Source organism: Cygnus atratus, chromosome 3, assembly GCF_013377495.2.
Source record: "Cygnus atratus isolate AKBS03 ecotype Queensland, Australia chromosome 3, CAtr_DNAZoo_HiC_assembly, whole genome shotgun sequence".
NCBI classification, from domain to species: Eukaryota; Metazoa; Chordata; class Aves; order Anseriformes; family Anatidae; genus Cygnus; species Cygnus atratus.
In genome coordinates this window covers 116084475-116109764 of record NC_066364.1, presented here as the reverse complement: position 1 = coordinate 116109764, position 25290 = coordinate 116084475, and the positions used below count along the sequence as shown (strand labels likewise).

The window sequence follows — 25290 nt, the reverse complement described above, 5'->3', positions numbered from 1 at the left end:
GGATAAGTGATTGCAAAAGACACGTGAAGACAAGCAGCAACACTTGATATTGATTTGTTACCAACTTTTCAGGTAAAACATCAGAATGACTGGAATTCAGATTTAAAAAATCACATGCTACAGAAGTGCAAAAGAAGGTCTTCTGTTCGTGATGCATTCCCTTCAAATGACAGGCTATTTACAGATGCCCTTGCCAAGAAAGTAATATCTCAAATGAGAACTTGACAATTTCCTTCAGCTTTAAGATAACTCTGATCTTTTTGCATAGTACATCTGCTCTTCTACAGGGAAATTAAAGCACATTGTTAGTGTTTTCCTTGTTAGTGTTCCGTAAGTAGTTACTACTTGTTAAAAACAATTTCATTCATGCTGTACTTCAGAAGATAAACTAACCAAGAATCACCCCAGTTTCAGATTTTCAACATAAAAGAAGGATGGGAAAAAATGGATAAAACTGAGACTTGGCTGTCCCACTGTAACAATACACCACAACTGGCAGTACAGTACTGAAAATACCCCAGCTAACCAAGTCACCTCACATATTCAATGTAGTTCTTAAAATGCTCATTTTGCATAGCCTAAAAGCTAGTTATACTCCTCTAATATTTACTTCTACTGCTACACAACTAGTGGCTTTGGAAAAAAACCCACGCCTCTCAGGGCACAAATAACAATCTTTGTTAGTAATACAAATCTTTGGAAGTGTATATGAGCTTAATGAAATTACATTCAGGTCTCACCAGATCATAATAAGATATTTCCATCATACTTGCAGAGAATTCTTTGTTTCTTTTTGTTTTTCTGACCCTATGCTTCAAAATTAACTTTTAAATAAATGGATAGCATGGACTCATGCTCACCTATTGACTTAATGATGAATGACATGAAAAAAATTGATTTCAAGCAGTTATTTGTTTTGTATTCTCAACGTATTTTCATATTTTTATGGAAGGAAAAATGTCCTACATTGTGATTCTTTATTTTAAAAACATCAACCTATTACCACTTCAAACATTCAAGTTGCTATTTACATGAAATCTACAGCATTGTGGTCTTGACTGCTGCTATATTTGAACAAGCAGGTGTTAAAGAAAATCATCTATAGTAGAACTACCCACATAAAAAGCAAGCCAACTGCTGCTGTAACAGGAGAATGTGTCTCCGGTGAGACAGATAATGTGCATGGACATAACTCCCAAGATAAACATAAACAGTATATCACAAATAAAATCCTAGGTATCCTTTAGATAATTTGCCTATTATTTCAAAAGAAAGGTTATTTCAACTTCCTAAAGACATAATTTTGTCTAAATCCTAAGCAGTTCTAACATTAATTTTAGAGTTGTTACAAAAATAATACATTTCCTCACTGGAATACAATCCCACACATGAAACTTCACAGAGATTTATAGGAGTCTTCTTTAGAATTGTTAAACACACCTGAATTACAAAAACACGGATTTTGAAGAAAAACAACAAACAGTTCTAGAAGCACAGCCTCAGAGAATTCATGGAAAACTAATAATAGGGATAGGTGCCAGTGATGGCCAAACAAGCCTTATTTAACTAAATAATTAGGAGCATTGTGATGATGGCAAAAATACTACTTGCATATGAGTTAGCTAGCTCTTATTTATACATGATAACTGTTGTGTTTATTATTTCATAATCTACATTTTTCTAAAGGTTACTTTATCTCTTATCTTTTAAAAAACAGTAAAAAAATCCAAAAACATTTACAAATATTTTGAAGTTACCATTTAAAACCATTTATTACACCCTGATTAGAATATTTCTGATAACACCCCAGATTATCACTACTCCCCACTGGGTTAAATCCATAACAATACAGAAGAACCACAATCAGACAGAGCACTTAAAGTATTCATAATAATGTTCCTACTTACGTTTCTGTGTCTGAAACTAATGACTCATTATTACACACATCATTGAAGGTATGAAGTTGATTCTATAGTTAGAAAAAGGAAGAAAAGAATTAAAATTTTATCTAAATATTTTGTGAGGTAGTTGTCTTTAATAAATAATATTAGTGACAGTAAACATTTTTTCTAATGCTTTCAATGTTTTTAAATACAACTCTTTGACAAAAATTGAAACAACAGGCATTCTAGTAGGCAAGAAGGATTTTTTTTTGTTTGTTTTTTAAATCAACCTTTCTTTCATTAAACCAATTAAATGATGTTAGGAAAGTCTGCCCTCTACAGAAATCAAAGCAAGGCATTTAGCAGTAACTCTGCACACAGGTTTTTATGAGACATGGAACTCACACTCTGGAAAGTAATGAGTAAGGTTGAGTCCCCCATTACTGTACTGTAAAGCTTACTACAACAGCAAAGATTTCAATATTGATAATGTGACGAAAGAAAGCCTACAAAATTGGAGAGTGAAAATTACAAAAGACTGTATATATAATGAAATTTTTTTCACTATGTCACAAAGAAATGAAAAGCCTGTTAAAATATTACATCTTACACACTAATCATCCCATGTTTACACAACACCTTAGTAATTCATGAACCCCATATTTTTGTGGTTGTACACTAATTGGAATTTTGTTTAGGTTGCCAAAATTCCTTGTTAATATCCTTGAAAGTTCAAAATTTTGAAAAGCTGTAGCTGATAGTGGTTGTGTTTTTTCGGGGGGGGGGGGGGGGGGGGGGGGGCAGGGTTGGCTGGTTGGTTGGTTGGTTTTTGTTAAATTCAGTGCCTTACTCTATTTACAGGAAAGAAACTTTATTTGCTATGTTAGTGTATGAACTCCATGTTTTGGAAATCCACATGACTTAAACATATCATTAGCATTAATAATAATTATTAATCTCACTGTCAGCTATTTCAATCTTCTACTACTGTTAACTATAACAGATTCAAATAATATGAGACAGAATAGCTTGTGGGGATTGCATCACCATTTATAAAAAAACAAAAACCAAAAAAAACAACAAAGTTGTCTTTAAAAGTGAGAGATGTTTATCATCATTTGAAACTTAGGTCAAGGCAGCATGAGAAATTTGGACCATTACAATACCTGAAGGTTATGATGGAGGAGAGTGAGAGTAAACTAGGAGTACTGGGAATTTTAAAATAAAAGCTACACGCAAATTTTATTCACGTTTTGTTGAAACTACAGGATCTAAATTTTAAAAAACATTAAAAAATCTGTTATGCACCTTTAAACATTTATAATTTCTCTAGTATTTAGAAAGGCTATCCATATGCACTTCCTCTGGAGATGTGCTCTCAAAAAAGACCATGAAACTGTTATAACTCTCTACTATGCAACTTGACACAATTGGCTGAAATCACACCGGTTTTCTTCCACATCTGTAAGCCTAAGGGGTCTTTATAGAAAATACTAATTTCAACCCTCAGAACCAACTTTCCAGATACATAGATGACTGTTTCCAATTCTTTACATGTATATGATATTTTTAAACATTTAAAATTACATAATGAAACTTATTGGTCATCTTGTCATCAAAAACATTAAAGACACAGGAATGAAGTTTTTGAAATTCAAATTAAAGTTGTTGCAGAACTTCTTCAAAGAAGTTATTTATTTGCTTCTTTCTTGAAACAACTCAAGTTCACATGCTCTACAATTCTGGTGAGTTAATCTCCTTCAGACTGTACAGAAAGATTTATTTGTGCCTAACCTCAACAATTTTAAAGTGAAAAAATGTTTTTGAAGAAGTAAAATTGAAAATGAATTAAAATTAGACATGAGAGCCTGATTACACCATTACTATAGATAAGTTATTAATAGATATTTTCAACTGAAATACATTTAGGAGTGGAAAAATACATGAACAGAACTTCATGAACAAATTGTTATGGCTGATTAGAATTGGGTCAAATACAGAAGTGGAAGGTCACTGGTATTTCTGAAGACTCACGCCCCATCTGAAAATGTTTTCAAAGGTATCAGAAAGTGAAAGAGTATCAAAGTACGACCATTATCGATTTTAAATCTATGGTCATGTGTTGATCCAAACTTCCAATACAAAATCCTTAGCCAAGAGAATTTTGATGAAAGCTTTTCTTTTTCATATTTGCAGGTTCAAATAATTTATACAACTAGTCTTAGATTACTGGCACAACAGTACAATACAAAGTACACGTGGAATAGTGCCACACCACCTTAGCCTCACTCACCTCCAAACCTTTTTTTTGACTTCATTTGGTTACTATGAAATGCCAAAGAGAGTAACATACTCTTACAATTCTGCAAGATATATGAATGATTGCAAGAAAACAAAGAGCCCTCTGCCCAGACACTCCTTTATCTAACACAAATGTGTTAGTTACAAAGTACAACAGAGGAATGAAGTTTTCAGCAAAGAACAAAAAGGAATCTCCCTAGCTACTCTTGTCTCAAGACCCAGGCATCAAAAGAAATTACACTTTCTACATAGGAAATCAACCCAGGAAGAATAAACACGCAGTGCGCAAGTTTGTACTGAATTTACTCTGGGAAAACCCTGCAATGTTACCTTTGTATTTTCACTAATTCACAGAAATAAAAATGTGTTGAACACCTGGAAAAGGAAGGATGCCCAGATCAGTTATGAGAATTCATTTTCACATATTTAAGTTCATCTGTAACTGGAAGGACATGAAAAAAAAAAAGAGTCCTATCTGTGATACAATAGTAAAGAGAGAAGAGGGTATTTTGGAACTGAACCACCTCAACTGATGGATGACTGGGAGATGAAACCAAAAAGAACCAAGGTAACAACAAAAATAAAACTCCAGGTATATCGTAGTTTACACTTTGCTGTAGTTTTCTGTAGCTATTTCCAACCTGATATTCAACCAGTCAAGCTTCCACTTTGCTAAAATTAACCTACATGTGTCTGTCTTCAACCTTGTTTTGTCAATAAGAACTTAAGTCAGATGATATGACACATTACATATACACTACTCCCTCAAGAGAGGCAAGTCTGTATTTGGTGGTAAGCAAATATAATCCCTGTATGCCATACAGCACGTATTCTGTGAGTCTCAAGAGGTTCCACGAAACTGAAAGGTTTAATTTTAGGACTGGTCATGTTAGCTGTTAGGCAGGAAAAAAAATCTCTTGGCAGACACAAATCAACACCTCCATGTTGGAACACATGTATCGGTTTAGATTCGTTTATGGTTTTGGTCAAAAATTTCCCTCTCCATAATAATGGCAAAAGTGTCTTCATCTTACAAAAGGAATAATTAGGCATGCCACAGAACTTATTTGACCAGCTCTGTATTAGTCTTGATCCTGTGAGTGAAGTTAGAAATACATATCCAAGTCAACTTTCCGTATAAATAACGAGAAGATAATTCTTCTTTGAAATAAAATGTATATTTGAAAGTTCACACTTTTGAGTATTTTGCATAAAATTGCGGTGCAAGTTTTCTTTGAATCTTCACATCTATTTGAGAAGTGAAGTGACAAATTGCTTCAAGGCTAAATTCTCAACTTTAGGCAAATGGAAGTCCAAGAAAGGAAAATATTTTTCAGTTGCAGTTATCTTGCTTCTAAAGTCTTAAATACATAACAGGAGGCTGAAATTGTGCTGACTGAGAAGAACACTTCAATGAAATTACTTTGACAAATTCTAGCCATCAAAGACATGAACAGAAAAAAAATCAGAAAAGTAGTCATGAAAGTACATCAGTAATAGAGAAGGTTGTCTGAAAATACTAACTAAACTGACCTACATTACATATTTGTAAGCAGATCCTTGCTTGCAAAGAGGACGCAAAACTTCAGTAAAGAAGCAGTCAAAATTTCTGTAAATTTTGGTTCAAATTTCACTCTCAAAGTTGCACAGATCTGGCAATTAAAATAGTTCCAGGCAAAGTAACAAAATAGAGCAAAATTCAGAAGCCAAACAAAAAAAAGCAAATGATGCTTCCAAAGACATCTTCCTAAGATCTTTAAAAAGAGAACCAAAAAGAGAAATTTATTTGAATAAGAAAGAATAATGAACTGTCTCAAGAGTTCCAGAGAAGTTTTAGAGACTATTCTTATAAAAAAAATCAATAACTTATTAACAAACAATATTCCAAATTGATTTTTTTTTTTGGGTGTGTGTGTGTGTGTGGTTTTTGTTTGTTTGTTTGTTTTTACAAGCTGAAACCTATTTGCTTTAATCTAAAACTGTTGTAGAATATTGCTTTTGGTAATACATACCTGTTATTAAAAATCTCACTTTTACATTATATATCATAATATTTATCAATTGTAATATGTCAAAGTGTAACAATTTAAAATTATGCTATTTCGCACTCCCCTAAAAGACCTATATGCATGACAAATAAACAAACTGATACATTCTCATTTTCAGACTTTCTTTTGGTAAGGATATACAAAAATGCATACAGTGGCAGTTGAAGGACAACTGTACAAAACTGAAGTAAAATACTTAGAGAAATAAAAATCTAATGTAATTGGAACTATGCAAACATTGGAAAATTTACTTTTAAATCAATGATACTCAAAATTATATTTTCCAAAATTGCACAAAATCAAAAAAAAAAAAGATAAAGAGGAGAGGAAGGAGGGATTACTTCTATGTCCAACCAACGGACATATTTTTAAAATATATCTACCACATATTATGAGAGATCTGTAATTGTATAAATAATAAAGGACATGGAAATGAAAAGTCAAAACAAAAATATATGCCATATTTTCACCTAAGACTTCATCAACTCAAATTTTCTTCTTACACAGAAAGAATCCAAAAATTCAATTTACACTAATTAATTAGGACAGAAAATTAGAATTCAGGCATTGAGCATGCAATATACAGCATTTATGTAAAGTCGTGTAAATTACTTATGTATATAAATTACACATACAGTGACAAATACATGTTGTCACTATTTCGTTCAAAACTTAAATTTCTCTGTAGCTTACTTTAGCACCTCCACTGGACAAACTGCATTACGTTTTCATTTGTATAAATACGAAACTGAATGGACAATGGATTCAGATGTCTTGTATTTACTGACACTCAGTGATGAAGAGAATCACTGTGTGATACTATGTAATCTGTTAGAACAGAGATGATTAAATGTGCTCAGAAAAGACTACAAAACTTAAGAAGTACATGTTTATTCATTCTAGTATAGTTTGTTCCTATTCATCATTTTGTGCATTAAGGCAGACATGACAATATGACCCATAAATCTTAAATACAAGAGTGTCAGCAAAACACAAAATTGAAAAGGCCCAGGTTAATAAAAAAAAGTTTAAAAGTTCATTTCTGTCCCTGCGTGACTATAATGCGTATGTAGGAAACAATGACAGACAAAGGATGCCCAATGTACCTTGACTGGTGCCATTTGGAGCATTTCCATGGGAAAGAGAAGAGTGGGGGTTCTGGTTTTAATCTATTTCTATTTAATACTGTTTGCATTTACCTATTAAATTCCATCTTCTGCTAATTGATGCAGAAATGCACTCTCTTGAGAAACAGACTATACTAAACAAACAGGAAAAAGAGGTACGTACAATTTGGAGAAGTAGCTACACTACAGTCAAGACACTGTAAAGGTAACAATCAAAACAGACTGAAAGCCTTTGTAAGCAACAAATATAGCCATGTCAAGGGACTTAATTTCACATACCTGTTGCAAAACATGGTTATAATACAGTTTTGTTTAGAATGGTAAATTGTTCAGGCAATGTGTTATAGGTCTAGATACTGCAGAACATAGACATGTCTTAGTCGTATCTCTCAGTGCACCTTATATTCAGAACCACAACTGTAATTTCCTAAGATTGCATCTACGAGGATTCTCTTGTTTTCACGTTAAAAAAGCCCCCCAAATAAGTCAGTAATGTAAAACACAATAGAAACATTATTTTTCTAAATATTTATATTTTTAAAAAGTTCTTACTGTTATTTGACTCAGCCCAGCCAATCGCATTGTTAGAGTTGGAGACATAAAGTATTTAAATGCAAGATCAAGACTTTCTTTATCAAAACACAAGGCTGTATCCAATGGTTCTTTAACTGTACTCCACATTAAATCTGCCATGTTCCGGGCTGCACTCTGTCTCAACTCCTGGTCTGACAGTTTACATAAATACCTGGAATAAATTACAAATGGAAGAAAAGAAAGAGTATGATTCAAACTAGAACAATCCTAGAACACCATCTTGATTATAGCAAATATGTATTTCCAACAGCTGTAAGAGTAATGAGTTAAAATATCACTATCAATAATATATCAGAAGTTGACAACAATGAAAAAAAACACCGGGGAAGAACAGAATTATGTAAAATACATTAAAAAGGAAATACATTTCTGACTTTAATCCTCTTCAAATTTCTTCGTCAAAAAAACAGATACCCACAAAATGACATGAATCCCACACAGTTCTTTGGAAATGCAGATTGGAAGCCTTCAGTATTTTGAAGTGTCGGCTACATCCAACCTAGATTTAACTACGCAGAAATGTGTTAAAAATCCATTTGTTTGACAGCCTAAGTCTGGATCTATCCTTGGAGACTGGACAAATACATGCAAGAATCTTTTAAAATATAAAAGAGATACTAAACTACACTTAACTAGATTTATACACCATTTCTTTGCATTTGCATTGTAAAAACATTAGTAAATTAAGAAAATAAAAAATACAGGCCCTGATTCTTATTTAGATTGAGGCCTTTTTTCACAGCTCTTGTGTAGTGGCCTTAAAATAAACACACTTCAACGATACTTAACATTGTCAAACATAACAAAGAGACTTCAGCGCAAATAATCAAAGACTGTGGATCTATGACAGGAATCACTGATAAGTAACAGAAGGACAAGAGAAGGACCACTGGGAGCCATCGTAACCAGATTCCTCAGTTATTAACTGTAATATTTCTTTTCTTATGCTGAGCACTGGAAATCAGATAATGGCAAGGAAGTAATGCTTCTGTGCAACGATTTCTAAACAAAAGAAAAAGTGGCAATGAAAAGGCATAACTCATTTGAAAAAGTTCAGCAGCAAACCCAACCTAGTCACCTATTTCTAATCTACAGACAGGTGAGAGGATTAGAAACACTGATGAAAAAATTCATTGGTCTGTGTTACCAAACGTAATCGTCTCAACTATCAGTAACCATGGACCATCTTTTATCTCCACATTTTTACATGCAAACTATAATCAGTCCTGGTTCCCAAACCTTTTCAATCATAATTTAAGCTGTGGGGGAAGGAATGCCTTTTTCCAAGATGGGAAATGCCATCTTTCTGAGGAAGCACGTCAAACTTGACCCTACCTCAAAGTGAAACTGCAACTGAAGGAAAGTCCATGTATAACCAAAGCCTTTATTTCTGGTTAAATACTGGCACAGGTTTCCTAGAGAAGTGATTGATGTCCCATGCCTGTCAGTGTTCAAGAGACATTTGGACGATGTCCTCAATAACAGGCTTTAACTTCTGGTTAGCCCTGAAGCGGTCAGGCAGTTGGACTCGATGATTTTTGAAGGTCTCTTCCAACTGAACTAGTCTATTCAATTTTATTCTAGAATGCACATTAAGTCATACTTGATCGTTTTGTCAAGATTTCAAAAGATCTTGAAGATGTTAAAAGAAATTAACAAATCCTCACTTTACATATAACAGATAAAGAGTGCATGTGTGTAACAGGCAGGAATGGGCATGGATCAATTTACACAGAAAGAAGGATGCTTTTGAGGCTTCATTGCATTTCACTAACAAGGCTATCACCTGAAACCTTGCTTACACTAGAAAGTTTGGTGAAGCAACTATGTTGATATGGTTAATGTAACAAAAGTTTCTGATTATCATGCAACAGTATCAATGTAAGCCCACTTTTATTCATAAAACTTAAACTGCAGCAGTATTTTTAAGGTTCTTTTAACTTATTTACTGTATTTAGTCTAAGCTTACATCAGACCTGTGTCATGTTTTCTGTACTATATAATTGAGATAGAATTTTTAAAAATCCCACTTTTATAACTTAAAGTACAGTGTAGGTGCATTTTCAGAGCTACAGAAGTACTCCAACAGTACAATCTGTTTTGCCCAGGGTCTAGAGAAAGCTACAGAGAAAGAGCACTTTTTGTTTGTTAATTTGCACCCTTTCTAAGCTTTTGTAATGTAACTGGGTTATTCTAAGAGTTAAGCACAGTATAGATGTAGAATCACAGAATGGCTGAGGTTGGAAGGGACCTCTGGAGGTCACCTGGTCCAACCCCCTTCTCAATCAGAGCCACATCCAGATGGCTTTTGAAGATACCATACTTGCCTTTACAAGTATAAATGGATCTACATTAGAAAATTTATTGGCACTATTATGCTGGTCATAAATTAAATATGATCATGTTTTTATTACCAGGATTAAATCTGCTGAAACTTCCAAAGTATGCTAAGCCTCATTTTGGTTACGGAAGGATACAGTGGCCTAAGCCTGTTTCTATCAGTAAACTGGGTCCATTTTATGCTTTTACCAGTATAACTTAATTTTTAACAAAAATGAAATCTTTAGCTAGCACTGGCAATTAATACACATTTTTCCTTACACTGACTAGCTGTAAATTTGCTGCACTGCTTTCCACAAGAACAGTGTCACTGGAGCAAGACAAAAGGTCTGGTCAGCCCAAAATAGACTCTCTAAAAGCAGATGAAAGATTTATCCCTTATGTTAAAAGAAAAAAAAGATGAAACTATGTACTACTGTGAATTCATTTATCTCCTCCTTTTATACTTTTAGCTTTCTCATTAACCTGTGGCCGTTAGTTTCACAATTGCATTTGCATGAAAAACAAACTTCTGTTAAGCCTGCAACCTGATGATTGCAGTGGATGTTCTCCTCTTTTTATTTTTGAAAAACTGTATAATCATTCCCTATTATCTTCATTCATATTGTTGTCTTCATATCACTCATATAACAGCCATTCTTGTCAAAAAAAAAACCAAAAAACTAGACTGCCTCTTAATGACGGTTTTTGTCTACCTGCTTCATAACCCTTCTATCACCTCAGCAGTTGTTGTTACCTTTGTGAAATGGAATTAACAGAACATACACATATATACACTAATTTTTAGAAGTTTTAGTCTGCTGAAACTATTTAAAGTTGCTGTATTTGGAGATAGAGTTCAGTTTTAAATGTGCATTTCCATTTTTATGTAACGCTTACAATCATGTCCCATGCGTCAGGACTTTAAGCTACTCAGCTGTGAAATAATCTTTTTTCCCACAGTATGACTCCTTTGGACCACAGCTACAAAAAGGTTATCAAGCCAAATGAGTCAGGGCTCTTCAGCAATACCAAGAATTAACTTAAGTGCCTAGCTATTGTCTCCTGACTGAAAACTTCAGGCTTATTACAAGAGTTTTTCATGACATTTAGTAGCAAAGAGTAGTCTTGGGCACTTCCATAAAATTCAAATTCTTAAGAAAAATATTTCTAATCAGTAATTTGAATTCTTTCAGCTCCATTCTGTCTCACTGTATTGCACAGAAAGCACTGTGGATCAACAATTCCGTTTGGAGCTTCCACTTCCTCTGCATACACCAGCTTGTGCCCTGTTCTGAGACTAAAAGGCTAACACTGGAGAAACTGCCACATGCAATTTCCTCTCAATGTGTTTTAGCACAGAACGTCCCATTTCTTCCTAACTGGGGCAGAGACACAAACCCTTTGTAAACAAAATCTCTCAAGATCAGTCTGAAAAAGGGACAGAGGAAGAAGGAAGAGGAGGAAAAGGGGTTAGAACTAAATACGATATTGATCAGTACTACTGCTACACATAGCTCTCTCAGATTTTACCAGAGGAACATTTAGTAGGTGATACCACCTTTGAAGTCAAAGAAAGAGGAGTTTTAGGTCTTTCCCTTCATACTATCCAAGACTTTCTGGTGGTTTACTGAAGCACTTAAAATAGCATGCATACAAGTTTATCTCTTACTTCTCATAAAAATGGACTTCACTGATAGCCTATTTCCTTCTCAAGGGCACAACTACCCATGAGATCCCATGTTTCAATCAAGTTTGCTGCTGAAAAAAACGTCCTCAAAATGACACTGTTCATAGCTACTGCTATTGTGAAGCATCCAATATCTGGGATTATGTAGAACATCTCCCACCTCCGATCCTGAGGTGAAGTCAGCTGGAATCAACTATCTGTAAGTCTTGTCCTTCTTTTTATCACAAATAATATGATAATTTTATCATGAGAGTTTTGCAATTTGAAATGAAGAACTGTAAGTTACTGTGATCAATAAAAGCTTCCTTCTGAGGAGGTCAGAAATACTTTGCTTCCTTATTGAAAGATGTCCTTTTTGACTTATATCTTTTATTTCTTTCCTAAACTACTCAAAAGCATAGGGTTTTCAGAGGCAGGATATAAATACTATTGCTCTATTCTAATTAATAGTATTTATTAGACTTGGTTTTAATAGGAGCAATAACAACTTGGTTAGTACAGTAATTTGGACTAACAAAGCTTATATCCTTTAGATGAAACTTCTCATGAAGGCATCTACCATGTGGCCATTATCAACTAAAAAGGGTAGATTTCAGTCAAGAGAAACATCTGTGCATGCACGGTAAACTGCATTTCTAGATGAGGGGTTTCCAACATGCATACAACAGGCCATTTCCAACCAACACAAGGACCATGACTTAACGTGTATTTGATGTAATCATCTTCTTATGAAGGTTCTAGCAGGAACCCATCTCTTTCAGACACTTTGAGTAACAGCTGACAACAATAACATCCTCACTGACTACACATCCACCTCGCTCCAGCATGGCGAAAGATGCCTCTGCAGCACTGTTGTCCCATTTGTCACCTGCCCTGGGAGGAGGGTCACAGTGGGGTCCAGAGCACACAGGAGGCCCACCCCAAAGTGTGAGCAGTTAATTAGAACCCCAAGGGCTCATTCTAGACTAAACCCTTCTCCAAGCTCTCTCAATGACTTTGCAGAGCAGCAGAAGCTAATGCAGAACTTGTTTTAAAAGTGCTGTGTTGCTGTGCCCAGGGTTATGTTTGCTTTCAGATACGAAAGTAGAAGGCAGAGGGAGACCTAGAGACCCAGTGAGGTGAGATCTTTGTAAGCTTGACAACCAAATGAGGTGAGCTGTATAAGCCATCTTTTGCTGAAAGCATCTGTTAACTTCTGTCCCCTGTAGAGGTATAGCAGTAAAGATTTTGTTACGTGGCCTCCCAGCTTCATGTCTCACTCTGTAAGTGCATCTTCACAAAGTTTTGGACTTCATAATGTTGAGAAGTCCCAGATCTCCTATCAGCATTCAGTTGTAAAAAATGAAAACCGAGAGAACATTCTTCTCTAAACTGCTGATGGTTTTGATAGGTGTATCCTGTATCAATGTTATCTTTCTGATGGACACAAATGTATTGGTAATAACATCAGACATCAATTTATGACAAGAAAGTGCTGACAAAGCACATTTTAAACTAGATGCAAATATTTCACTAGTTAAAGAGATGAGGAAAACGGAAGAATAAAGCATTTTAATTCAAGTGACCCTAATTACATCTACAGTTACAAAATAGAACACGCTTGAAGTATGATGCTAAGCAAGGGAGAATTAACAGCAATATCTGCAGGGTGTTTTGTTCTGTCTCACTCAAGTTCCTTCTTACCAGTCTATCTCTAATTGTTGATCCTTCAATGCTCTGTTTATTTTCCATACACTGCAAGAAGACAGTTAAGGCTCACAAACCAAATTCCCAAGTACATCAACAACTATGGGTGGAATATGTACTGGGACAAGCATTTGAAGATCCCCTGCTTGCCCTTCTGTGGCTGTTTTCCAGACTGTTTCATGATTAATAATTACTTTTATAGGACTTCAAAGATAACACATCAGCATTAAAGGAGTGTGCACAGCTGGACTGTAACTCAAGAGTGATATATTTTAATAAAAGATCAGAATACTCTCCTGTCTGCTGATATAATTTTGGTAGAAACCATGTTACACCAGGATAGGCCTGTAGCCAAGCAAATAATTTCTACACTGTTAAACTTATTTACAATTAAAACCAGAACATTTTAAAGTATGAAACATAGTTCTGAGCCTCACTGTTAGATGTATGTTTTTGTTGCCGATGTAATTATTATTTTTTAAGTGCGCTTTTACACTGGTACAATTAAGACAATGTAATCTGTAAGGGCACATTTACTGATAACAGGGAAGTAAACTATGACCAGTTCAAGCACGTTTCTAATAGTACAGATACAGGAAACCCAAAGCCTTGGAGAAGTTGTGGGCACATGCAAGAGCAGTGGCTTTTTATATTGTCTGCATCAGAAAAAATTAAGTTTGGGCTACTAGCAGTGACCAGCCCCCCCCCCACCTCCAGGCAGACACACATACACCAGATAATTTCATCAGCAACTCATTAGATTTTTTCTATTGTCCTAAGAAAGACAATAAAAATAAACTGCTTGTATAATTAAATATCTTTACAAGTACTTTAATTTTAAAGTGTTCATGATAGGCACCTTATAAAGAAAATCATTGAGACTGGATATATTTAGATACAGAAAAGTGCGAGTAGACTTTTGATCACACTTCAGTTCATGCCAGCTGGAAATACAGAACACAAAAATGCAAAGCAGCGTTAAAACTCGGTAGATGAAATTTCAGTGACTACCTAGTACTCTTCTACTTGTATCACCTCAGTGTAAATTTTCACTGAAGCTATATGAAGATACCGCAGTAGGAGGAATAATTACAATTGATCCTGATATGACATATCAGAATGGGGCTGAATGTTGTATCAAAAATGCTATTCCCAAGACAGATCTGATTGATACTGGAATTAGGTAGATAGAAGGAGCTGCCCCAACTAACTCTAAATATTACCTTCCTTCTCATCGTTGAAATAATACAGACAGAGCAATAACTTGAACAACTAGCAAGTATGTAAACTGAAATTATAAATAGGTGCTATCAAAAAGCCCTCCCAGGAACAAGTTCTTAAATTAAAAATTTACCTGATAACATATGTCCTAAAGGGTATAATGTGCTGCATGACAGCAGGGATGTGTAGCCATATTCTGATCTATAATGCAAAAACATAAGTAGATAAAAAATTCATTAATGACATTTAATAAGAATGTTAAGAATGAAACATTGTTGATTCATTTGCATATGCAACCCCATTCCAAAAAAAGGCTTTGTTGTTGTTTTCATGTGAATTTTAACAACTTGTTAATTTTCTCATTTTCAAAGCTATTAGCTGAGGAATGTTTCTGTGACCTAGAAACGAGTTGCATTTTTTCTTCTAGTCATCCAGAAAATATGAACTTTGTATAAATAACTATCATACTGTCCAGACATCTCATTTCTGAATTTTCTGTAATTTCTTCAGTAGGAAAACCCATTGCTCAGCCATGTGGGGTTTCTTTTTCCCTTTTTTTCCTTTTTTTTTTTTTCTTTTTCTTTCTTTCTTCTTCTTTTTTTTTTTTTTTTTTTTTTTTTTTTAAGTCTCCATGAAAAATCTTGTTCCTTACAAATCTCTCCTAAATCAAGTAAAGTCATTTGACTTACATTTATGTTTTGCTGCTTAGGATTTATATGCCCTACAAAATAAAACTATTTTTTATAACCAGTGATTAAGAGCAGTTTTTTTACTACCACATTTGTATTCCCACGTTTACCATACTGCCTTTACCACTTTTGCAAAACTATATGCAGTAAGAAAATGTATGCAGAGAAAAACACCCTGAAACAGCTATTTAGCACTGCTGTGAGGAAAAGAGGACCAACCAAACTACTTACACAGGCAAAGCTAGAAGTTCCATCTGCATTTCAAAAAAGAATGCTGAGCCTGTTAAACCTGTTACAGAAAGACAACTACGTGCCAGGTAAGGGATCTAGCACAGATGAAACATTAGCAGCTGTTACTAGTGACATAATTTTAATCATGTGTGCACACATATCTTCTGAATAGCTAACAACAACAATCACTCAAAGATGAAATGCAGAAAATTCTACATTATTCTTCTGGCTAGAAGAGAAAAATATTAGGCAGTAGGAAAACTGTATGGCCAGCATTTATTTTAAACATTTGTGGAATTAGCCAAATAGATTTGAGTCAGTTCTGGAAAAAATATTTTCACACTTACTTTTTACTCTGTGACTGTTAATACACAATAACAATACTAACCTATTTTGCAAGACAAACCTGCCAGATCTTCACATTGCAAAAAAATACCACATTTGGAATAAGCTGCTGATTCTACTTGAGGTCTCAAGAAGGAAAAAAAAAAAAGGGTCTAGCATGCAAAATATAGAAAGTGTAACGAGAAGATTCTTCTGCTAGAAACAAAAATTAAATAACATTTTGACAAGAAATTGCAATGATAACAAAGATACTATTGTATTCAAACAATTTGATTTGGAACACAACAATCTGCTGTTTTCCATATGCAAACAAGCAATCCACAAGGAAATATTTTTTATGGAATGAAAGTAGTAAAAGGGTTTTATAATTTTGTTTTCATAGCTTTCATTGTTTATCTTAATTTTCACTGTGTATTAATTCAAATTTCTCAAGCCATTTCATTCATCTAGATGTTTGCATTACATATAAATTTCATCCTCAGAATTGAATTAATTGATAATTTTATATTAACAAAGGAAAATGTAATTTTCATCATGAAATCAAACCTAAATATACTAAATTAAATAAAATGGCATAAATATAAAATAACATAAAAATTGACATAATTTTTTATAAATCCACAACTTTCATTAGACTTCTTAAGCTTCCACCTGCTTTTAAGGTACAATATTTATTGCATCTGTTCTATCCTCCAGCTTCAGATGTACTTTCTTTTTTATCTTGTTTTTTATAACGTAATTCATTTCTAAAACTGTGTCTCTCTCAACAGTTTGTACTTCTGACTTATGAAGATTCACACAGTAAAATTTAACGAACATTTTTGAAATTGTCAGCCTATTTCTATTAATTCTTCTCCACTGAGAGGGCAGCAATTCCTCCACAACATCAAAAAATTGAAATTGTTCAGAATGAAGCAATGACAGGCTTTTCCAGGGATGTTTAAACCCTCCACAGAACAAGCTGGAGGTCATGGATTTCTCTGCATCTGTTAGTTCTTTAAAGAGACCAACATAATGTCAGGTAGTTAAGCTGAGCAAATACCACAGAATATGAAATATGGGAAGAAAGGTGGAACCAAATATATGACTAAAAAAGAGAGCAAAGAAATACTCTTAAGAAGGAACAGTCCTACCACAATACATGTTGCTAAGAAAGCATCTTGCAGAGCAGCAAGTTGGAGAAAAACCAAGACTGCCAACTAGACAACTCCCTGGGTGATGCAAATTGTGTTATATTACATTTGCTGGCTTTATTACAAACATAAACTTGTCTGATGAAGGCATTTACTCAAACTAGATTTGCTCTATAAAAAAATTCAAGCAAACATCTTTTCAATAATTTTGCTGTCCCCTATACAAAGGAAACGCAACTAATAATAAACAAGTAGCTCAGTTGCCCTGAACAATTTACTGACTTGTGCCAGTGGTCTTCCCTTAAATGAGCCTTTACAGTGCACTTGATGAGACATACACCATTCTTTGTGGAAGAAACAGTGCAAATGCTTTCCAAGTTGAATGTTACTGCTTGTTAGTAGATGATTGATTTGACTTTGGTTTACTGTTTCCAACTTCATCTATTACACTTCCTGGAGCTTACTCAGTCTAACACTTTAATGAGAAGTGATTAGTCCATCTACACTACAGACTTACTTTGAAATATTTTTTGAAACATTTAAGGTAGTAGCTAAACAACTCATTTGTCCCAAAGACTTTAAATAATTCCATCATTACTACCTCTAATAATCTTTAAAATAATGACTATTGAAATACCAGCTCTCAAGAGTTGGAGCTACTGTGAAAATTTAACAGTTAACAGAAACTAGTTCCTGCTTTGCAGGATGGTACCACATAACAATTGGTCTGCTCACAAATTTGTATCAGAATCTATTTGTATCAGAATCTATTTCATTTCAACATGAAAATCAGCTACAACAGTTCAACTTGCTACTTTGTCTCTCTGCTCATTTTAACTTAATTGAGTTAGGACATCACAGGAGAAACTAAGCTGATATACTGGAGCAAGAGATACCAGCAGGTTGTGCTGACAACAGCCAGAGATGAAAAGCCCATCAGCTTATCACCTGAAAGTTCATCAGATCCTACAGAAAGGGCCAGAAAACCTATCTTTACAGTTTAACATAAAGAGGTGCTGCAGCAGTCCTCCTGTCTAAGATTACAAATACTGAGCACATCATGGCCTTACTCATTTGTTCTCTGACCTACAAGCGAAGAACCATTACACTAAAAGGATCAGGAGAAAGCGATATGATCACCAACACTGGCTTTACTTCAGTGATTGGTTCCCTCTATGCAAACATGTTTCAATACTTATTTAGAACATCATCCTGGCTGGTCAGGAACAGAACAAGGAGGGAGCAAAGATGTATGGAAGCAAGGATCTGATTTTAAACATTTAATACTGCAATGAACCAATATAAAAATGATGTTAAACTCACTTTGTACAAGGCGTTAAAAGCTATTTCCTTTACATCTGTATGTAACAGGACAGGACGTGACTTCACATTCACATTATGCTAACTCTTCATATGTCCTTCTTCAGAAAGAAGTTTTAATTTCTATTACCAATCTCCTCTGAATCTCCACTAAAACCCATTCATAATTCTTCCAGTAAAAAATTGCTATTATTCCAAAATGGACAAACAATGAAGGATATTGATTCTAAAACTAACTGAAAATAAAACACAGCTCTCTCTACGCTGCAAATGTGTATAATGATAAAATCACAGGAAACCGAAAGGAAAAGAAATCCCTTGTGCCTCACAGGAAATAGGTAAAAAGCCTAAGACAGCTTAGAATATTTTCATGACACAACTTCAGGAACAAAAACGACATCTGAAACTGTCCTTACAGGTATTTTCTGAGGCTCCTACAATCTTGATGTCTAGGAATGATGAAACGATCCAAAGCTGCAAATTAAATACGTGCCTACAGGAGATATATAGGGTTTGGATGGTGAAATGCTGCCTCAGTGGAGCAGCAGCCCTCACATTCCCAACAAGGACAACTGTGCAATGCTTTTCTTCCTTCCCTGCTCCTACAGTTTTTCCAGACTTCAGTCCTTTTACTTCTTATGCTGTGTTTAACATAAAAATAATGTAAAGACAATACTTACATTAGATACCACTGTGATAAATGCATGTGCTATAAGAAATGGCAGTGTCTCAGGGGTTCCGTATTCAAAACAATCCTTCATGAGGGAAAGGCCATTTTTTCCACAAAACAGACAAACATAGCGAAGCAAGTGCAATGGTACTTCTACATCCTAGAGAAATTAAAAAATAAAAAAGGATAAGAATACGAACAATCAATGCTAGATCCATTCAGATATATAGGAAATACAAAATAAAATAACAATATCATAACACAAATCCATACAGAGGAAGCAACATAGCTATTTCAAGTTTCTAGGAGATATGTACCTATTTAAAAATGGACAACTTACATTCATGTCACAGAATGCCCCTAGTATATTGCTTTCTTGAGCAGAAATATCCTGTTTAAAAGGAAAAAAAAAAAATAACTAATAGAAGCAATAAAAACATTTTTGTAGAACAAAACACAACTGACAATTAACAGGTATTACAGTCAATTAACAGAAAAATCAAAAACCTAGATTAGAGGAAGCCAGAAGCTAAAGTTTTGCTCTACTTTCACACTCCAAAATGTATTTTTCTTATTTATGAGCTTACTGTTGTTCAAATGCATTTGTAAGTACTCAAATACACGTTTAGGATAACATCTCAGCAGTGGCTCTCAATGGCTGGGATCAAAAGATCATTCTTCACCCCCCACCTACCCACCCTCCCTTTTCACCCTCAAGATAGCAATTTTTCAACAGAAATACTGCAAAGGGGGATACAGCCTGGTGCAGCGGCTGCATATAATTCCTTAACTTCAACTACTATATTATTTTACATATAATGAAACACCTAATATAAAATTAGTGCCTAATGCTGTTTACAGGATAAAGCTAATTTATGAGGAAGAAAGAATCATATCACCTTATCAATCTGTTAGCTATTTGCTATGATGAGAAACATACTTTCCAGAAGTACTAAACTGAAAAGAGTTTGGAAAAAACTTTTCTTTTTAATGTTCACAACACCTATTTGTTGGGCAGCATAAAGCAGGAATTTTCTTTATTAGGGTTGTTACGCATACTGTGTGTATCTTGCATGTGGCTAGGAGCAAAAGGGCACTCAAACTATCATAAAATGTGACTGTAAAACCACAACATTGCCATGGATACTTGCAGGTAGTTACAGCACATATTCTTCTTCCCATCCCTCTGTACCGAACACCCAGTTCTCATATTCACAATTCAAATGCAAGTTTAAGATAAAGTTAACTTTTTAATGAAGTTTCTGAATACATTTCAAATACCTCTGTAGGAATAAGCTTCTCAACACTATAGCACAGGATGCCAGAGGCAAGTGATTTTGGAGGGATTAAGTGTGATACAAACATTCTGAATTATTCAATATGCTTGTATTATATCTAAGCATTTATTTTCCTTTTTCTCCTGCTGAAATCTAAGTCATGCCTGAACTCGTGATACCCTAACAGCTATTTTTAAAACAGCTCTGAAGCCAGTAGGTGGTATGTTTTCAAGTAGCTAGAAAAGGTGTTCAGTGCTATGCTCATGAAAACTGCAGAAATACTGGGAGAAAATTCATCAGTTTTCTTGAATAAAATAAAGAACTATTGTCAGGTGAACTACAGTTCTTAGACTACAGAAGTCAACTCATGGAAGTTTGCTACATGAGCGCTTACTGAAAGCGTCACGGTTGAGAGACCAAGTCTGGAAATGTGACTTCTGTACTTGCAGATGTGAAACAGAACAGTCAGAGACCAAGAAATCCTTAAGATCACCTTTATAAGGAAATAAGAGAATTCCTCATGGGAATCTAATATGGTATTAAAAACCACCACTCCAGATGAAATATGCTAACTGAAGTCTGCCACAGACACAGTTTTGGGTGGAGGGTACTTAATTAGGGGTATCTTCCAAAGAAAGATTTACTTGAAAAACAAAAGCATAGATGGCAACATTCCAAAGAATCAGAGGACTACAGACACAAACGACTGATTTTTTGCTCTTTCATTTCATCTTCTTTCAAGAACTGCTGAACAGTTGGCTTACTCCCTTAAGATTCATTATTCATTCCTGTCTGGAGGAATTTTAAGACAGTGCAAAGTTCAGGAGTGCATTTTATCTTTTTGCTTCTTTCTTTACAGGATTTTAAGAGCCTCCATTTTCAAAACCTTTTTTCCCCTCTGAACTGTCCATTAAACCTACTGCATAAAGTAAGTATAAACTGAGTAACAGAGCATACAGTTTTGAACTATTCTGTATGCAAGATCTCTTAAAATATATTAAATTGTCAAAAACACAAGCATATTTATAAAAATACTGAGTGTGTCTATTTTTTATCATTTAAAAAATGCAAAGATCTCTCTCTCTGGGCACCAAAAATAATGGTAGACTCCAACAGGAACAAACAGTGTGTTTCCAGACTTCATCTTCACAGAAGCTTTATTCTTCAGTGTTCATGCCCTGAGATGAGCTGTCCTCTAAAGGACTACAACCAGCTGTGCTCTTCTGAAAGCACAAACTTAGTAGAAAGACATTTTTCCTTATGTTTCTGATCAGTTTAAGAAAAGCTGAGGCACACCTTCTGTCTATACAGACCCATATTCATTCTACGCAGGTCAAGACTATATACTCATCAGTTCTCAGGTAACATAAGCTTGATTTACTTCCATGTAACATACTTTCACTGTCCTCATATCCAGCACATTTCCACCCTCTGCAAGGTCATGTTCACTTTGCTGTCAGAACTTAATTGTTTAAGGAAGCTTCTGGTGCTAACATGCAGTCCTTCTGGCTACCAACCAGTCTTCGCTTCTCATTTCACAAGGTCTTCACTTTCTTCAGAAGTGTCATAAATGTGTAACTGACAAAATAACTCTTAGCTGGTACTATCTAAGGACAGAGTCTATACGCTCACAGAGGGGCCGATATCTTGGTTTATTGTTCCTTTTTTATTTAATCAAACTTGGACTTCTAAAATAGGAAAAGCTTGCTACTTCCATATGAAAGTTCTCTCCACTAGATGGTCAAGTGTAAAATGACACCTGGATTAGACTCCAAGACTTGTATTCTGTTTGCTGTCATTATAAGAAAAAAAGATTTTGGTTGTGTATGCAAAGACTAACGGTAAATATTGACCACTACTCATTACCAGAAGATAACAACATGTGAAAACCTTGCAGTGGAAGCGTTTAAATGACAGCCTAGTCAGTCATTTCTAGGCAAAGTGCAACCTCACTGGACTTGATGACTCAAACTGTACAAGTTCAACTCAACAATCTGGAACAAGGAATTTCTGAAGTGGAGAGTGTAGTCTATTTTTCCATCAGAAATTTTCTCTTTTTCCAAGGCAGAGGAAATGCTCAGAGGGGGAGGGAGAGCTACACTGGCTTTTCACACAAATTCTTGGTGGATTTGGTCTGTCCAGGAATCTATTTAGCTTACAAGTATTAATAGTACATTTAGAACAGGTATTTTTTGTTATTTTGATTCCAAGACTGATTTAAAACAAGAAGTGCTCCTATTACTGGGACTAATAATTTGTCCCAATTCAACTAAGATGTGCTCTACACTGAAATCCAAAATTAAATTCTAAATCTCAGGAAATGAGTTACAGTAGCAAAAAGTTTTGACATTAAAATAGCTATCATTACTACTTTAGAATAATAGTACCCTAGGGCTTCTTAAATATAGAAAATCTCATTTTGTGAAGAAAAATAAAAAAGATTGATGGTGGATGGTGGGACCTTTTAAATAAATAAAAACCACCCCCATAAAAAAGAGGAATAATGTACATAACAAGCGTGGCAAGCTAGCATACCTCCCTAAGCCATACCTGGGCATACAAAAGTCTAGCAGAAAGGGAAAAAACACTTTTCCCTCACAACTTATATATTTTTAGCATAGCTAATGAATGAACATATTCAGTAATTCAAATGATCAATGCACCACATACACTCTCTACAGTGATAGTCACTCTCAATGCAGCAATCTACTGCATATCTGTGGCCAATCATTTTACAGTTGCACATCAAGTGGAAAAGAAATCTCACCAAGCACTTTGATATTTTCTTTTTATAATTTGGAAGTGAAATTGAAAGAGAAGAAAAAAATACATGAAGATGTCATTTAAAAGAAGTGTGTTTATACATAGAAAACCTGTTCCAGAATTGTTCATTGCATATTCCTATGGAACTAGTTTCAGTAGGCGTCCCAGAGGAGTACAAAAGCTAAATCACTTAAGCAGGCATTTTCTTTTTTTTTTAAACTGATGAGATACATCAACCCTCTTCAGTTTCTACTTGCAGAGGCAGAACTGGCAGAACTACAGATTTATGTATGTTTAAAGCTTAGAAAGCAAACCAAAATGAACGATGGGAAACCTGAAATCCACAAATCCTAAGCTTTGTGTCATTTTTCTATATACATATTTGTGAAACTACCGATGTTAAATTATGCCCATGTGTTTTGGCAGAAGACAGAAGAACAAAATCCAGCCCACCCAAAAGAACTGCTGTTGCCCATCTTACCCTACAATATTTTAAACTAGATTTATTGTCAGATGTGGCAGGATCCCTTCAACAAGAACTAATTATATTGTGATCCCACTAGCATACATAAAACGTGATGCATGATGATGTCTTTTCAATTCGAACTGAAGTTTAAAATGCAAGCTCAACCACTCATAGCTCCAATGGAGCTCTGAAACTGAAATTAAAAAACAAAAAACTGAGTTAACTGTAGTTTCATTCTCCATTCTTACTCTGAAGTTTGTTGGATAGAAGTTTTCTTTATATAGCTCTTCTTTGTTTACAGATTTTATAAGCTGTTTATATGTTAAGAGGCCATCACAAGTTGAAACAAAAAGCAAGCTTTCCATGAACTATGTTGTTTCAACTAGGAAATGTTAACACTGTAATATTTATCTTGGACACCATGAGTTAAATATTTGTAGGAGTTTTGAATGTGTTTTTTGTTTTTGTTTTGTTTTCAGAATGCATTATTGAAAGTGTGAGTGGTAGGCATAACAAGTACCACAGAAAATCAGACTCGCAGAACAAAGCTACTTGCGTTGAAATCAGTTATTCCCGTCAATTAAACAGCTGTTCTAACAAGAAAGCCTGGTCTTGCACAAAGTTCAGTTTATGAAGCTTTGCTTCTAGAGCCATAGATTGTAATGAAAAGAAATTAGTAAACTATTAATGGGTTACCTTCTGGAAGAAAGGCTTCGCTACAGTCCCCTTTTTGCCTTCCTGTTATTTAAACAGTACAATAATTCAGTGTACAGTTCCATCCAACACTTATCAATATATTACCTATAACAATTAAGCATATTTTAAAGAAAGTGTAAGAGTATGTGTCATTTTAAAAGTTTCTCTGAAAAGATCTACTGAAGTCAACAGGAGAGCTGAATTTGCCCATCCTGTACGAAAGCAACTATCATCAAACACAGAGTCTAGTGAGAACAAATAATCTTTCACAAAAGTAAAAATATACACATAAAGATAAGATATACCTCTATTGTGGGATGAGTATTATGCTTATAAGCAGTGTACAGAGGAAACTGAATCTGAAAGATTTTTGCCACACACAGCAACAACTTTTCCTTCTCATCAGTGCTCCATAAGCTAAAAGCATCAGTGTTCTTTGCAGACTCCTCCTCTGTCAGGACACAAGTTCTTGCAGAATCTAATTTTTTCTCTATAGATTTTTGCCGTTCTCCATTTTCTTCTTCATGAGACTCTCTTTCTACATTCAAGGGCTCATCAGCATGATTACTCTGATCTTGCCATGTTGAATCTATATTAATAGTGCAATGTTTACAGAGCTGGTCCCGCAGAGCTTGAACTTGGGCAATCACTAAGTTAATAAGCGCACATACTACTTGGTTAAAGATCTCCAAATGTTTATACTCCTTGAAGCAGCACAGACATTGTCTGTAAGAAAAGAGAACAATAAATAAATAAAAAATTCCTGAAGTAGCTAAAATCAAAACAACTAGAATGACAAACTCAGTAAGACTAGACTCTATTGAGTTAATA

At 34.7% G+C, this 25290-nt stretch overlaps 1 protein-coding gene across 1 annotated transcript in view; it reads right to left on the bottom strand.

The window, feature by feature from the left end:
* USP34 (ubiquitin specific peptidase 34) overlaps positions 1-25290 on the bottom strand; it is a 135130-nt gene that overhangs the window by 88374 nt on the left and 21466 nt on the right. Inside the window, exons 3-8 of the mRNA XM_050710062.1 lie at positions 24765-25185; positions 19598-19648; positions 19268-19417; positions 15003-15070; positions 7912-8104; positions 1908-1969 (exon numbers count right to left, since the gene is read on the bottom strand). Of these exons, the coding sequence (XP_050566019.1) occupies positions 1908-1969; positions 7912-8104; positions 15003-15070; positions 19268-19417; positions 19598-19648; positions 24765-25185 (945 nt within the window). The remainder of the gene's footprint in view (positions 1-1907; positions 1970-7911; positions 8105-15002; positions 15071-19267; positions 19418-19597; positions 19649-24764; positions 25186-25290) is intronic.